The sequence below is a fragment of the Abramis brama genome (assembly GCF_963993115.1).
Source record: "Abramis brama genome assembly, chromosome: 2".
Taxonomy (NCBI): domain Eukaryota; kingdom Metazoa; phylum Chordata; class Actinopteri; order Cypriniformes; family Leuciscidae; genus Abramis; species Abramis brama.
The window spans coordinates 14450190-14468137 of NC_139964.1; the positions used below are offsets into that span (position 1 = coordinate 14450190).

Below are 17948 nucleotides of genomic sequence, written 5' to 3' on the forward strand. Positions count from 1 at the left end.
TGTTCTTGTGGCATTTTTCTGATGTTAGAGGACATATCTTGAGAAAAATAAGTTCAAAGTTGTATTTCTGAGTATTTCTGCATTCAAATGGCTGTGAATCAGTAGCAGACGCTAAAATGCCAGCTAAAATAGACTGGAGTTGTGACGTAGTAACTCCACTGGGCGGTGCCACAAGCTCATACTCCCCTCCGCCCCCGCCCCCGCCCGCGCGGCTCAGGTTCTGAGGAGTAGAGAAGACGATGGCGGATCAACACCTATGTGCGGTAGCGGGTTGCAATGCTAACTGTACGTTCACACCGCCGCCGACTTGAGCGGCAAAGAAGCTCTGGCCGCCCTGTCAAGGACGCTTGTCAAAAAGTACGAGGAAGCTTGTTGACGCTTTGGCCGCTCTGACGTAGCAGCATTCTATGTTCGATCATGGGAGAAGAGAAGTGTCACACCATGAAAAGTAAACAAAATAAATAAGCAATACATTGACACTAGAAACCTTTTATAATGACAGCATTTGTATAACCGTTTTGGTCACATTATTATTTATTATTATTAATAGTGAGTGCGCGCGCGCGGCCGAGGCTCTCTCTCTCTCTCTCTGCTATCTCTCTGCGTTCTTATATGCCCTGTCAAGCGCGCCCTGTTAAACTGGCAGGACTTAAAAACACATGCAAATGATAAACTTTCACTCTGATGGTTAAACTGCAATTAATCCGATAATGATAGGAAACCCAGCAACGGCGATGATCAGCTTCTCCTCCGTTTTCTCGGAAGCTCAAGTCGGCGGCGGTGTGAACGAGGGGGAGGGTCGTCTCCGTGCCAACGGCTCCCCCCACAACGCAGAGGCGAATTTCTAATGAGCTACTGCCGCTCTGCTGAAGCAAAGTCCCAGAAAACGGCACAGGTTTTGTGATTTTGGCTAAAAACGGCATAATCATCATTTAAAGACCACTGAGAATGTTTAAAAATAGCTCAAAATATGATCGGAGTGGGACTTTAACCAACTTTGTTGTCGATTTGGCACTTTTGAGACACTCCCTAACTTGAAGTGCCCAAGTGGGGATCGTTATGAGGACTTTTTCACTTCCAATTCTTAAAACAATTACATAATCGAATAATATTAAAATTCACCTTTGACATTATGCTTTACAATGTGACCTAGACGAGATACAGCATCATCCATGACTATTAAGCCATTACATATCAATTAATGCTGCAGAAAAGATCGAATGTCTAACGAATGTCCAACATAAAACCTACTTTACCGCACCGTCTGTGGTCACGGTCTCAAAGAGCAAGGACAGAGTCCAAATTAAAACAATTCTCCATCGTCCAAATTAAACAATTCCCCATCGTAAGTACACATTGATGGCCTAAGACACGAAACGAGCGGTTTGTGTGAGAAAACGAACAGTATTTATATCGTTTTTATCTTTTGTACAGAGCCACGTCCAAGTGATCTGAAGGCGCGGGCGCTTCCTATTGTGTGACGTGTGCACAGACTGGTGCAAAGATATATACAATAGATGCCGCCTCGTTCCAATGAACTGCCGTAGCCAAGGCGGCATCTATTATATATGTCTATGCACCAGTCTGCGCACACGTCACACAATAGGAAGCGCCCGCCGCCTTCAGATCACCTGGACGTGGCTCTGTACAAAAGATAAAAACGATATAAATACTGTTCGTTTTCTCACACAAACCGCTCGTTTCATGTCTTAGGCCATCAATGTGTACTTACGATGGGGAATTGTTTAATTTGGACGATGGGGAATTGTTTTCATTTGGACTCTGTGCTTGCTCTTTGAGACCGTGACCACAGAACTGCATTATATGACTGACAGACAAGAACGGTTTGACCTAAAAATATCAAAATTGAAACTACTGCGGAAAAAAAAGACATCTACATCTTGAATGCCCTTGATGCCCTTCGGTATCACTAATCTGATACCGAAAAGTAAGACTGACTGATCTGATCTATCATACTAGATCTTAAGACACTGTCTTATCATAATGGCTATATTTATGTAACTGACCCTTAAAGTTGAAAAATAAGCCACTGTACATTTGTTGTAGGTGTTGATAGTGACATCAGTCAGAATGGCTCCTCCTCTTCCTCTGATCGTTCTTCTCATGATTCATGGTTAGTCAATGCAACACTTCAGAAACACTCAAGATAAATTTGATACTGCAATTGTATATGCACAAGCTGCTGCTAAATTGTTCGAGATGAATTCTGTGTTTCAGGGGTTTCTAGTGATGATTGGAGTGTGAGTTACAGTCCTTCACACATCTGTGCACTAAAGGACTCAACAGTGATAATGAGCTGCACTTATAAATACCCTACTGGACATCAGATCATGAAAGCGTTCTGGACAAAAAAGTCTATAAAGGGCAAAGAGCCTCGAGATCTGTCTGAGGATCCTGAATACAGTCAGAGGCTTCAGTATCTGGGAGATAAACAGCAGAACTGCACCGTCAGACTGAGTCATGTGACACTGAAGGATTCACACATGTACTATTTCAGATTCATCACTAATATAACAGAAGGAAAATGGACTGGTGATCTTGGAGTGACTCTTACTGTCACAGGTGACTTTGATGAGGTTTATCTCTTCTTCTGTGCATTATGTTGAATAATAATCAGTGTATGACAGCAGCACTAGATATAATGTGTGTGTTGTGTTCAGATCTTCAGGTGGAGTCTCCTAAGAAAGTGACAGAGGGAGATTCAGTCACTCTGAGATGTAAAAGCAGCTGCGCTCTGACTGACAGAGCAACATTCATCTGGTACAGAAACTCACAGCCATTAACTGAGAGAAGAGACAGAAACAATGAACTCCTGCTGCAGTCAGTCAGAAGAGAGGATTCAGGCAGATATAGCTGTGCTGTAGACGGACACACTCACATCTCTCCTGCTGTTCAGCTCAATGTCATGTGTGAGTGCAGATTCATCAGATTTACTTTTTTTCTTTTTAAAATTAGGAGATCGTGTTTGAATTATATGATTTAAGGTTTTATGTTTTGTCCTGTGTTAGATCCTCCAAAGAGCGTCTCAGTGTCCATCAGTCCATCTGGTGTAAAAGTGGAGGGAGATTCAGTGACTCTGAACTGCATCAGTGACTCAAACCCTCCTGCAGAAATCAACTGGTTTAAAGGAAAAACGTTTGTAGGATCTGGAAGAATCTACAGCATCTCAAAGATCAGCTCTGATGACAGTGGAGAATACAAGTGCAAGTACAGAAATAAGCATGGAGAGAAATACTCTGATGCTGTGACTTTAAACGTCATGTGTAAGTTAATGATCACCTACATATTGTTAAAAAACTTCAAATTCATAATTTTCTAGTATTTGTTATGAATTTTAATTTTTGTCTTTAGATCCTCCCAGGAGCGTCTCAGTGTTGATGAGTGGATCTGGTGTAATAGTAGAGGGAGATTCAGTGACTCTGAACTGCATCAGTGACTCAAACCCTCCTGCAGAAATCAGCTGGATTAAAGAAGGAACGATTGTAGGATCTGGAAGAATCTACAGCATCTCAAAGATCAGCTCTGATGACAGTGGAGAATACAAGTGCAAGTCCATCAATGAGCATGGAGAGAAATACTCTGATAATGTGACTTTAAACGTCATGTGTGAGTTTATTATAAAACATAAGATGCTAATTCTCTGTTTTGATTAATTTGGTTCATATTAGTAATTTTAAAAATGTGTAAGAGGTCTTAAATAATTTGGTGATTGTTATTAGATCTTCCCAGGAGCGTCTCAGTGTTGATGAATGGATCTGGTGTAATAGTGGAGGGAGATTCAGTGACTCTGAACTGCATCAGTGACTCAAACCCTCCTGCTCTGAACTTCAGCTGGTTTAAGGAGAATGAAATCTCAGCTGTTGGATCTGGACAGAGTTTCAGTGCACTACAGAGTGGACGCTTCTACTGTCAGGCTCACAATCAACATGGATCTCAGAGATCAGACGCTGTAACTGTCACTGTTAAAGGTAGAGCGGCTCATATACTTACATTACTCTTTCTATAGTGACTCAAATGAATCTTTTCAGATGTTTTACTCTTTTGTCTCAGTTGCAGGACGTCTGGTGATATTATACATATCCATTGGAGGGGTTTGTGGAGCTGCAGTGATCATTACGATGTTAGTGATTTGGTAAGATGTGTGTCTGTGGTACTCTCTCGTGTGTGTGAATGAATGACTGAGTTAGAAAGTTGTGAATTCAGTGAGACGTCATGATGAACGTGAACTGAGGCAAAATTTCCAATCCTAATTTTCCACACTGACAGCTACTCAGTTAGTTATTGAATAATGAAATCTGAAGCTCACATCATTACTGCAGTAAATCCTGAAGATAGACCAGATTTCATCACATTCAAAACGGCAGTGCCACGTCCTAGAGAAATACCATTAGTTCAAATCATATCTGTGTATTAATCATCAAATAGGTTCTGATTGGGTGTAATTGTTTCAAATCATTGTCTTTAAAGGGGAACCAGGTGTTTGAAACAGAGAAATGACACACAGGAATCTCAGGTGAGAAAAAAATATTTGGTTTTCAGTAGTTTACTAAATTCATTTGTAACTAAAAGTGAAAGTCTGAATTAGTGACTTTTTCTAGTGAGTTGTTTATTGACATTATTTATTTTCTCTTTATTCAGTTTTTTCTTTAATGGCAAAGATGAATCATCCCAGACCTGATCGTGACAGACGCGACGCTTATGATGTTGAATTGAGTGATCCTGTGTATGAGAATGTAATGGAAAGTGTTGTAAGTGTTTCCTACAGTAGACTAAACTCTCTTCACCTTTAGCCAAAAGAAAGTAAACGCTTAATGTCAGTGTGGAAATGTCTATATTGACTATATTGACTAAGTATATGGGAATTTAAAGGGTCATGAAACCTTAAACCAAAATTTCTGAGATTTTAACAGAGGTATGTGTGTTGAACACCATTGAAGACAATGTTAGCATCTGTTAGATTTAATAGTAGGGGGAAAATGGTTAAATTTTAGTTTTTTTCCGCTATTTTCATCTTCCGGGTTTAAAATCTTCATCATGTCCACGTCACAGGCTGTAGTACTTTGATGACTCATCGGTGTCTCATAATTATTCATTACTGAGTTTTCTTATCCAATGAGAAGACACTTGCTCTTAATTATTCATGACACCACGTGGAACTTTCCAATGACAGACATGTCAAACTGTGATATTGCGTAGTAGATGAGAGAGGCAATGATGGGACGCGCGTTTGTTTTCGTTGTGCAAAAGTTCCAGTGCATCTTTCCCTGCGATTCTGCCAGGGCTAGACTCTGACTGAGGGCGGTTGGTTGGCCATCAACCACGGACACATCTAAACGATGTGCGTGTAGCAACCATTCAACGGGAGAATGGTGGACTTCGGCCTTGTACACCAAATGCAGGTTGCTCTAGTGATGCGGTCCCGAGGACTTTTCTATCGCTTCAGAGGTGTGTGTGTGTGTCTAAAATGTAACCCTGACCGTTTTACTTGCCTTTTGTTAAATAATCACTCGTTATTAAAATTTAGATATTTTGATAATACCTCAAGTGTATGGAACGTATGCTTAATTTGCGAAAATTTCTATGTCACTGTCCATCTTTATTATGTGGGTTTAGGGGGCGCGTAGATCTAGGCTATGTACGGAACGTTTTTTTTTTTTTAAGCGGAAAATTTATTATTTTCAAATATATGCATTTATAGTGTGTATAGAAATAATTTATATGTTTTAAATACAATTATGATCACTGTAGGCTAATATATGTAGCAGGGCATTCAGTTACTTTTGAAAGGACAAAAATAAGGTGTCCTTGTATTTCATTAGACTTTAACTTTGCGAGCTATAAAAAAAAAAATCTAGCATTTCATCACGTTTTACCACTGATTTTTAGTGACAGTCAATATGCATGGGCCACTGGCGATGACAGTTTCCCCTCTCCCCTGCCGTGCCATACCCACTCCCCTCCCTTCTTCTCACAGCCATCCACGCCCATTTAAGTTGCATTTTTCAAAAAGATTGTGAGCTTAACTTGAGCTGAAAGAGGGGGGTTTCATGACCCTTTTAAAGGAACACTCCGACTTTTTGGGACTTTAGCTTATTCACAGTATCCCCCAGAGTTAGATAAGTCCATACATACCTTTTTCATTTCTGTGCGTTCTGTAAGTGTTATTTGACGCACCCACCGCTAGCCTAGCTTAGCACAAAGACTGGATGTAAATGGATAATGGTAGCATACTAATCCCAATAAGTGACAAAATAATGCAAACATTTTCCTATTTACATGTTGTGATCTGTATAGTCACAGCGTGTACAAATAACAAGGCTATATGAGACAGAGACCATTTTTAATCGTATAAATACTGGGAACTATATTCTCACTAGGCGTAGGAGCACAGCTAACGTTACTTGGGCGGAGTGGCTACTTGGGCGGAGTGATTAGCGCCGCACACGAGACGCCCTGTTGATGGTTCCGTAAACAAAACAAACGTGACTAACTAGCTAGACGTGACTCGTGATCATGGCTGATTTTGAGGAATTGTCAGAGGAATTTTACTGTGTATCAAACCAAGATCCAGAACCAGTTAGTTTTGAGCCAGAATACACAGACGAGGAGTTACAAACTTTGGAAGCTGTAAGACAAGATGCCGAACAGATTGATGTCGAAGGGAGAATCAGAACGAACATGACCTAATGGTCAGCTGTCCACCAAGTAAGTGATTTTGTTGTAATGATCATTCATAGTTCAATGAAATTGTAGTATAGCCATTGCATATAGTGTGGTCATGACAACACAATAATAACAATAAAAGGGATACACGGAGCCCCTATTCACGTAATAGTGTCACTCACTACTAAGGTTACATTACATTAGCATGGCACTGTTACAGTATGGCTAATGTTAGTCATCTCAAAACATAACGGAACACTTACCGCAGCAACAGGTGATCCAATTTGTCCTGTCTTTATTATCGATGGGATGGCTGTATCCTTTAGCACGCGTTTCATGGTCCGTGTGGCAACTTGCATTTTTACAAAATAGTCGTCTATAGTAAAATGTTCAGAGCAAACGAAATACTTCGTGATGCTGTTTACAGGTGTGTTTAGTAGCCATCGATTCATCAGGTCAGCGTTTTTGGTTGGAATTCTATGAAACATCATAGTATTACCTGGTCTCCCCTGTTTATTGTCGCAGCTCTTTACAATACAGCAAACACCCATGATTGTAAACTATAAATTTACTATCTAGTAATTGCTGACTCTATTACTCCAACTCTGAGCGAACTCTCTGCTCCTCACCACAGGGCGTCTCGTGTGCTGCGCTAATCACTCCGCCCAAGTAACGTTAGCTGTGCTCCTACGCCTAGTGAGAATATAGTTCCCAGTATAAATACGATTAAAAATGGTCTCTGTCTCATATAGCCTTGTTATTTGTACACGCTGTGACTATACAGATCACAACATGTAAATAGGAAAATGTTTGCATTATTTTGTCACTTATTGGGATTAGTATGCTACCATTATCCATTTACATCCAGTCTTTGTGCTAAGCTAGGCTAGCGGTGGGTGCGTCAAATAACACTTACAGAACGCACAGAAATGAAAAAGGTATGTATGGACTTATCTAACTCTGGGGGATACTGTGAATAAGCTAAAGTCCCAAAAAGTCGGAGTGTTTCTTTAATAACACACTCCTGTTTTTACTTTGTCTTCATTCATAAAGGCTGCTCAACTTGATGATTGTACACCCGAACTGGACTCGTCTCTGTATGAAAATCTTCGAGCAAGTAAGAATACCCACTAGACAGAGACAAAACCCAATCTATTAGCCTTTCCTCTTGACACATGTTGTTGATGCTTTTATTGACATATTTCAATATTAATGTTTTCACTTTCTTTCTTTCTTTCTTTCTTTCTTATTCTTTCTTTCTTATTCAGACTAACAAGAAGAGGACACAGTAAATATTACAGCCTTTATTCATCTCTTTGTGGGAGGAGCCCTGAATGATTGGCAGGAGTGCCATGATGAGTGTGACTGAAGTAATTAAGGGATCATTTTATAGATGGATGTGCGATAATGAAAGTAAACGGTTAATGAATTTATGTAAAACTGTGTAATCACTAGGTTGTGTGTTTCTCTTTATGCTTTTTTATCATGTATGAATCTTACTTAATTTAGATTATTAATGTTTTTGACTGTGAGTATCGGTATTGTTCATGTTTCCAATAAAAGGCAGAATAAAATAAGGCTCTAGTGTAAAAAAAATCCACACTTTTCTGTTATTCAGTAAATTAAGAATAACAGCATAACAAATGTTAAAGACCATTACACTTAGATATTGCTAGAGAGAAAAAAAATAGATCAAACTACATAAGATTATTAATAAGGATTACTGGTAACACTTTAGAATACTGTTCCTTCATTAATGAATAATTACACAGGAACAAACAAGTAACGCATTATTAACATTCTAGTAACTACTATTAACTAACAAGAAACTCTGATTAACAAATTAGTAAGTAATAGCGCTCAGATGAATGTAGTAGTTCATTATTAGCTAATCAATAACTACTATTTTTTTCATACCTCCCAGAGAACTACTATCTACAGGTTCATAATTAACATGAATAAAGCATAATTTATAATAAAAGGTAATGGTAACCCACTAGTAATGACTCAAGTATTACTACATCATTCAAAAGGAACTACTAATTATTTGGATCAGTATTCTAAAGTGAAAAACATGATAACAACCTAATATTGACTGAAGTCATTGTAAACTTTTGAGATTTTTGTAAGATTTTGAATAGTAATTCCTTCCAATGGATTTGGTAACACTTTAGTCATTACTAGTGTGTTCCCATGATCTTCACTTTAGAATACTGATCCAAATAATTAGTAGTTCCTTTAGAAATATGTAGTAACACTTGAGTCATTACTATCCAAAACCTTACAAAAGCCTTAAAAGCTTACAATGACTTCAGTCAATATTAGGTTGTTATCATGTTTTTCACTTTAGAATACTGATCCAAATTATTAGTAGTTCCTTTAGAAGGATGTAGTAACACTTGATTAATTACTAATGAGTTACCATTACCTTATTATATATTATGCATTATTAATATTAATTATGAACCTGTATATAGTAGTTCTTAGTAGTCTTCAGTGAGGTATGAAAAATAGTAGTTACTGATTAGCTAATAGTGAACTACCACATTCGACTGAACGCTATGACTTACTTATTTGTTAATCAGAGTTTCTTGTTAGTTAATAGTAGTTACTACAATGTTAATAGTGCATTACTCATTTGTTCATGTGTAGTTATTCATTAATGAAGGAACAGTATTCTAAAGTGTTACCGGATTAATGCACAAAATTACACTCGTTGTTCGGAACAAAAACATTTCTATGAAAAAAAGTCCTTAATACACAGCAACTTACGTTTCAACTTATTCCTTCTACGATGATGAAAACAGTTCAAACAGAAACAAGTTGTGAGTGACTAACCGAAACACAGACCACTCGAGCTCTACTTCGGGTTTTCAATCTCCCGCTCGGAGCGATACTGCAGCCAGCCAGAGAAAACACGGCCGATAATAACAATAACTTTTGTTTTCTGTAGTGCCTTTAAAGGAGATTCTCAAAGCGATCACAGTATAAGATAATACAAGTAAAGTAATAAACAAAATACAAAAGAAATCAAACAAAAAAGCATAGGTGGATTAAATAAACAAGAAACCAGCAATGATTACCACAATCAACAATAACCTAACTTTCCTAACCAAACCTAACCAAACCTAAGTTTTAAAATGCGTTTTAAAAATTCCAAGCAATTAGCTTTTCTGCAGCTGAAAAGAATAGCATTGGGACGCAATTTTGCAATATCTCTGAGATATAAAAAAAAGAAGTCTTAACAACGTTTTGTACACGAGGGTCAAATGTTAATGGGGAATCAAAGATAACTCCTAGATTCCATAATTTCTTCTGAAACTCAAATACAGAACCATCAGAACCACAGAACCAACCAAACAGGCGGCTATAAAAGTCATGTCATAAAAGTCATATCATTTGTGAGTCATAAAAATGTTCAAAAACCAGATTGAAGTTGCTCAAAAAGATTACTAACAGAAAGATGATTATGCAACTGTGAAGCTACAACTCATTATAAAATTTTAGCCAGGAAAGGAAGATTTGACATAGGTCGATTAGTTATTTAAAGGCAGACTAAGCAGTTTCCGTTTTTCTCAAACAGCGACCCCTAGAGTCACTGTGGAGTACTTGTATTTAACGTTACTTTCGTAAATACCACTCACGCAGAGCCGTCGTTTTCTTTTCCTTGACTCTTCCGACCGCGCTTCATTTTCTTCGTCGACTTTGCCATGATTCACGTCTGAAATGCGTGCTAGTGTCTTCCATAGAGGCTGCTTCATATGTTGTTGATGTATGAGACGTCGTGCCGTAAAGCAAATTATGACTCTCTCGAGATTTGTCGAGGCGCCACCTCTCAACCCTCCCCCCTCCCCCCTCCCCCTTTTTCATATCTGAGCTGTAACAAGTGAGGCAAAATCAGGTTGCACAAAATTCTGAAAACAGGGCACCCGAAAAACTTGCCGCACTAGCATTAGAACTAAAGGAGAGGAAGGTTGTTATTATACCAAGGAGCAGAGCGAGTATACTTGATTTCAGTAAGAGATGAGACAACAACAGTTGCATATACTAGCTGTGTCCCAAAGTGAAGGCTGCATCCTTCGAAGGACCCAGCCTACCCAGCCTTCCCAGCCTTCCCAGCCTCCGAAGGACACTCCGAGTCTAGCCTTCATAGGATTTGTAATTGCCACCAGGTGTTCCCCATTGTCGTCTAGCAACGCTGCGACAGGAGAGCTGCCATCCTACGCGGCATTTATAAAATAAAAAAAAATGGAGCAAGATTTTATAATTTTAATTTTTTTTATTTAATGTTTTACTGGAGGAGATGGTGGGGATGTATCTCCGGCTTTGTCAAGACCGTGGCCAGGTAAGGTAAACTGGTTTGCTGCATCCCGATTCAGAAGTTGCGTCCTTAATTGCTGGAGTACACTTTAAAATGTACATAAGTATTGGGTGTACTTGAGTAATGTAATGATAGGCTACTTATAAAAATACAAAATACACATAAAGCTGTTCAAATGTTTAGTTATAGGCTACTGTAACGATGGTGGCCCATTAATAAACATTTATGTTTACTTTTATATTTAATTTGGTTTGTTCTTGCGCCAGCCAGGCATATAATCCTGGCAATAAATAAATTCTCACAACCCACCAGCTACATATGAAGACATTGAAAAAGGGAAACTTGTAGAAACCAACCATCGTTTAACCATTTATTTTAGGAATTCAGCCCTAACATTCCAACATCACTGTTGTGACAGTAACACACTTCCATGGAAAACAAGAAAAAAAAATAAAAAATAAGTATAAACTATAAAGAAATATACATTTTTCTCTTTATAAGAGGGGAAAACACATGATTTGCACGCAAACAGCAATGACGTTGACACGGGCAAATTTTATGAACTTTCTCAGACAGTCACAATATAAGAGGTAAAGGAAAGTCTATGTCCAAGCAACCCATCAACTGATGAATTCACAACTTAGTTTCGATTCACACTCTTTTTATACTCTCCGACAGTCAAGGAAAAGTTCGATTAATTGTGTGTGTGTGTGTTGTGGGGCGTGTGCGTACTGTGGGTGCGTCAAGTCTGTACCCGATGCTGCTGCTGGTCTTCGTTTTGGGCCTTTGGTAAGTACAGGAACTTCGTTTTCAGCACAATCCAGGAAAATGCGATGAAGATTAGTCCAAGGCAACGCACCTCTACCGACAGCCGAGATAGAGAGCGTCCAAACCGCTCACAGTTTCACTTTCATTCCCACTGTCACGTCATCCGCACCCAGATAAATCACACCTCCAGGATACTGCAAACTTCCGTCATACTTCTCTTCCAGGCAGGTCAATTTCTCGTACCAAAGCACGATACTTCTGCACGTTCCTCGAACAAACAGCACCTTCCTCGAACAAGCAACACACTTCACTTCCCCATTACCAGTTCCCTTCCGCTCACAATTCCCCTCCTTAAATAGTTCGTCACACTGATCATCCTCTTCTGATTGGTTAAAGAGAAAAAAACAAAAAAACAAAAAATAAAGTGGCTAACGGATTCTGTTCTGCCACACTACCTTACAAAGATGTGATTTTTATGGAGTTTATTCTCTTGATCATGGTGATCTTATTTAGGCATGTTTCCAGCGTGCTTTGTTTTAACGCAGTTGACGCATAAAACACAAAACAATAAATAAACACAGTGAAATATACCTCTTAAATAAATACAGTGAAATATACCTCTTTAATATATATATATATATATAAGGTGGTAGGCTACTCCCGCTCGCCTTCGGATGCAGCCTTTTATATGGCATGCATCTGTATAGCAACAATTCCTTAAAATTGTGCTCGTTTCATTTTCAAAATAGACTGTAGACTGTAAGCAAGTACATTCGTTAAGTATTCGCATACAAATGTGAAGTAATGAGGGTTTTTTTTCTCTCTCACAGGACAGCAACACTACAAAAACATGGTATTTTAAAATATGATGCATTCCCAGCTAACACAAATACGTGACTGTTACGTAACTGCAACGTAATATGGTGACCAAACTTTCGTCGTGGCGACGTAACTTGTTACGTCGTGGCAACCGGAAAAGTGAAATTCCTGGATTCGTTGTCACGACGTAACTTTGTAACGTTGTCAGTAAGTAACGGTGACGTCGTGGCAACGTTGTGGATCGATAGTCGTGTGTTGGTAACCAGTTGGTCATTTTAGTTTTTAATAATATGGGCGGACATGCAGTGGTCTAATTTAACTTGTCCTCATTGGCCCAAAACTATTTTATAGACTTTTTCAATGACATATGAACGATACAGACTCAAAATTTGGTTAATTCAGTTAATTTACTATAGAACAAAGCACAAACAGCAAAAACAGTATGCAAACAGGTTATACATTTAAATGAACAAGGTTTTCCCCAAAAGCTTGAACATCTAACTACTCCTACACGTCTTCATTTCGGTGGCTTGCTTTGCTAACAAAGCAAGAATAAGAAAAGAAAAATGCAAGAAAAAAGAACAGTTGAGTGTTTTCCCATTTAACATTTAAATACACAAAGCAATTAGCACTGAAAGATAGAATCTGTATAAGCAGACAGTTTTGTTTAAAAATCGCTCATATATTTTTCTAAACATAACAACACAAAGTTATGTTGTGGCAAGTGCATTATTTCCTTTTAAAATAATTTGACAACTTCATGACAATGTATCACTATTCACTATATTCTATAAAACCTTAGTTTGAAATCTTTTTTTTTGGTACATTTAATAATACATATTATTTAGTTTTTCTTCTTCTGAAGTCGTGATTACGATGTCCATTTTTTTAAACTAGGAAACTAGGCCTATTTATGATGATTCCTGAAGGCAGCATTAAACCCCCAAAATGTCAGGTGATGGTGCAACTGTCCGAACAAATGAACAGACTAAGAAAACAATTTAAAATGGTGTCTTAATAATAAAACATTAAAAACAGAGCCAGAGGAGCCTAACTGATCTCTTTGGCAAAGTGAAAAAGCTTGTAGAGCTCTCTCAAATACTGATAAAAACTGCTAATTTCAAGTATGGGTAGGTTGGTGGTACACTTTCCATGTCAGGTGGTACAACTACAATACATAATATTGTTGTTGTACCACCTGACATAAAAACTTAAATTAGTTTAAACACTTTAAAATATCATTTAACATCTGAAAATTGTTTAAACACATTGTCTTCAAGAGTGTTGATGTCATTAGAAGTCTTCCCAAGTGAGGCTGGATCCGAACTGGAGCTGCTGTAATCTCTAGTCAAATATGCTGAGCATCCTGAGATGGAAACAAGGAGACAACAGGAGAAAGATTAGCATTGCTGCTGTTCATATTATTTCAGGCAAAAGATGGTCATGTGAACTTTTTACTATTTCATCATATAGTGCAAGATTATGAGATGTGTTAATTGAATGCTTGGCTAAAGAGATGTGTCTTTAATCTAGATTTAAATTAGGATAGTGTTTCTGGGCCCCAAACATTATCAGGAAGGTTATTCTAGAGTTATTCCCTTACATTCTATTGAATTAATAGGAAATCATCTGATTTTAATGAGAAAACATGGCCTAACGAGTCAGCATTTTAATATTTGAATACTATACATTCTTACAGTGCAAACATCCTAAACATTTCTGAGTATTATCAATGTTGAAAACAGTTGTGCTGATTAATCTTTTTGTGTAAACCAATGTAACAGTTTAATCCATTTTCTTTTCTCTCTCTCCAGGATTCATTGTGAAATAGACCCAACATATAAACAGTAGTTTACACTACTGTTCAAAAGTTTGGGTTCAATAGCGTAAAAAAACCAAAAAAAACTAAAAACAAACATATTTTATTCAGTAAGGAATCTAAGGATGCATTAAATTGACCAGAAGAGAGAGTAAAGATTTCGGTTTCAAATAAATGCTGCTTTTTTTCTTTCATTCAAATAACCCTGAAAAACACAAAAATATGAAGCAGCACAACTGTTTTCAACACTGATAATAATCATAAATGTTTCATCTATGGTTTTAGTTTTACTTATTCATATTGCTCATACAGTGTCACTTAAGTTTGGATGTCAAAACTTTCTTAAAATAAATTAAACAAACAAATGTAAATGTAAATATGAGAATTTAAAAACTAAGAAAATAACAGATGCATGTTGATATACAGTAGGTGACAAAATATTGTGAGAAAATGGATATGAAGTAATTTAATGAGCTTCCTCACTTCACCTGTTTCCAACTTCTCTGGCAGCAGCTTTCTTCAGAAATGTTGAAGTCATGGAGCTTCCCCTCTGTTGTAGAAGGATTATTTTGTTGCTGCTGAAATCACAGAACTATTTTTTATCAATTTGTGTTAACCATTGAGCTAGTTTCAGCCAATTTTTACACTCCATGTAAGTGACGTCATCGAGTACGTTTATGTTAAATACATACGTTTATGTTAAATAAATTAGCTCACTTCCAAACTAACTTATTTTTTTTTACAAAACTACCAAAACCTCTCATCTACCTATTAAGATGTGATTAAAAGCCTAAACGTTCATATCAAAAGCTCAAGCTATGAAGTTAGCAACGTTACCTCTTCTGAAAACGGTTGAGATGCTAACGGACTTTTTCCGAAGACACTAAACCATTTCTATTAAGCAAATATTCAACAGAAGCGTGTCAATTACGAGTAAGAGAAGTGTCAAGAACAGTTGTGTGTATTATTTGTGTGATTTTAGAGACTAAACTCACCAGAAAGCAGTGAAAACAACAGCGAGAGACGGAGTTCAGCTGCTTTGTCAGTTGCAGTCAGTGAGGCAAGCGCAGGCGCGTGCGGGTCGGTGCCGCGCCGTTTCCATGGCAACTCATCTCCGCTCCAGTGTTTGAGGTCGACTCGAAGGTTCACGCGCACGCCCATTAAAACGTCAAAGCCACGCAACATTTAGAAACATAAACATCCAGAATTATAACCTTACTTGAATAAAATGAACGTCTTTCAAACGTAAGAAATACTGAACAAACAATTGAAACAAATAAAATATTTCATGCAGTCTGATAAGATGGTAATGAAATTACGGGCCCGTGACGTTGCAGTTCCGTTGCCAGTAAGTCATGAAATTACCAAGTTATTACGAATAGAGTACGTATCTGGGACGTTGTTTGTTATCTTATAACTTTAGGAGGACGTACTGACGACGTTGTGGGTTGGTAATATGATGGTAATGAACTTACGGCCCCGTGACGTTGCAGTTCCGTTGCCAGTACGTCATGAAATGACCACATTATTACGAATAAAGTACGTATCTGGGACGTTGTTGGTTATCTTATAACCTTACGAGGACGTACTGACGACGTTGTGGGTTGGTAATATGATGGTAATGAAATTACGAGCATGCGACGTTGTAGTTACGTTGTCAGTTAGTAAGGTCATGACATGACCAAAAAGTACAAATACATTACGTAACTGTTACGTCGTGTGTTAGCTGGGTTGTTGTATAGTAAACTACTCAACAGTAGGCTAAATTACTTTAAATATAACAACCTTCAGCATATTCAGAATTAAAATGCAATATGCACATAGCCAAACAGTAATATGAATGCATATAAACATATCTGAAAAACCCTGACAAGGAGTTTTTTATGCAGAATAAATAACTGTACTTTTACTCTTGATATCTTAAGTAAATTAAATACAAGTATGCAAGATAACACTTGTACATAAGTAAGGTTTTAAATATAACTACTTAGATTTCCCAAATGTGCCATTAATACTTACTAAAAGTAGTTTAAGTATCACTATATCTTCCAACAATTACTTTGTCACAACTCTAAACAATTTCTCTTTTGTTTGTTTCTCTAAATCAGACCAGACCCCTGTACTGCAGGATAAACCTGAGCGTGCCAGTGCTGGACAGGTTTTTCAGTGACTTAGACACACAACCTGATTTTCGGCTGAGCAGAGAGGCCCTGAGAGTGGTCCTGGACCTGTTGAGAAGTGAACGGCAACACGGATGGGGTTCCACAATAGAGACCCTGGTATTTCTTTTCTGGCTGGCGTGTGGTACATCCTACAGGGTCGTCTCCAGAGCATTTGATATATCTCGTTCCACTGTCCACCGCATTATCCACCGGGTCGCTGAGGAGGTGGTGGCCATTCGCCACCAGGTCATTCGGTTCCCCGACACCCCAGAAGACCTGGAGGCAGTTTGCCGTGGGTTCGCAGGGCTGGCCAGACACAGAGCTTTCTTGAAAGCTGCAGGAGCAATCGACGGCTGCCATGTCCGCATCAAGCCTCCAAGCGGCCCTGATGGTCACTGCTACAGGAACAGGAAACTGTTCCCCTCCATCATCCTGCAGACTGTTTGTGACCATCAGGGCCGCTTCATTGACACCTACGTGGGCTGGCCGGGGTGAGTGCATGACGCACGAGTGCTCCGCCACAGCCCACTGTACAGGAGGTCAATGTACCCTCCTCCAGGGCACTTCATCCTCGCAGACGGAGGGTACCCATGTCTCCAACACCCACTCCCCCTCATCACTCCCTACAAGAGGCCAGTACGAGTTGTGGGAGCCCAGCGCTTTAATCTTCATCATTCCAGGGCACGCTCCATTATAGAGCGTGCTTTTGGGATGATGAAGACCAGGTTCCGATCCATCTTCCTGAAAGCGCTGGAGGTGCACCACACCTTTGTACCTCATGTAAGTTAGATGAAAAATACATTTGCAAAAAACATAATTAACTTCTTTCTTCCAGACCATATCATTTTTTGTTTTGTTTTTTCATTTCAGGTCATCACAGCCTGTCCCATCCTCCACAACATCTGCCTTTGGGTTGGTGACATCATGGCCCTGGAGGATGAGCATGAGGAGGATGAGCATGAGGATGAGGGGGAGCATGTTTTGGAGACGGTCAGTGTTGCTCCCTGGCGTGACCAGCTGTCTGCAGAGGTGTCTGCCCTGGAGGAGGTTCCCATTGACCATGATTACTTGTAACAGGCAAGTCAGAGAACTTTAAAGCTATAATGGCCAAAACCAAAAATTAATGTCCATAGAATGGGTTTATATGTTGAAATTCTTGATGCTTTGATTTGAGGATGTGAGTTCATTTATTTTATTCTTCCCTCTTTCTGAAATGATCTCAGTGAGATGGCAGCCGTCGATTGAGTCAGTCCTGCAAACCTGTTGTTAGACAATGCAGTGGACAGTGGAAATTATGCAGTCAAACACTCTGGACACCATCCTAGATGATGTCCCACTCACCGGCAGAGAGGCCTTACCAGGGTCTCTATCGTGG

General features: G+C 38.8%; 1 protein-coding gene and 2 long non-coding RNA genes across 4 annotated transcripts in view; 2 read left to right on the forward strand and 1 right to left on the reverse strand.

Moving 5' to 3' along the window:
- Window positions 1-2091: 2091 nt before the first annotated feature.
- Window positions 2092-17948, forward strand: part of LOC311077939 (sialic acid-binding Ig-like lectin 14) — a gene marked incomplete at its 5' end in the record, with an annotated part of 29076 nt that continues 13219 nt past the window's right edge. The window contains 2 exons of the mRNA XM_084106584.1: window positions 2092-2134; window positions 2239-2583. Coding sequence (XP_083962710.1) covers window positions 2092-2134; window positions 2239-2583 — 388 coding nt within the window. The remainder of the gene's footprint in view (window positions 2135-2238; window positions 2584-17948) is intronic.
- On the forward strand, window positions 4656-8237 carry LOC311078253. The gene is made up of 3 exons (XR_014605097.1): window positions 4656-4769; window positions 7738-7801; window positions 7953-8237. It is a non-coding gene; the product is annotated as an uncharacterized lncRNA (long non-coding RNA).
- On the reverse strand, window positions 12927-15533 carry LOC311078358. 2 transcript variants are annotated; one of them, XR_014605141.1, is made up of 4 exons: window positions 15407-15486; window positions 15249-15305; window positions 14900-14989; window positions 12927-13958 (listed from the first exon to the last, which is right to left on the reverse strand). It is a non-coding gene; the product is annotated as an uncharacterized lncRNA (long non-coding RNA). The 2 variants fall into 2 exon arrangements; XR_014605142.1 differs by lacking the exon at window positions 15249-15305 and having other exon boundaries at window positions 12930-13958; window positions 15407-15533.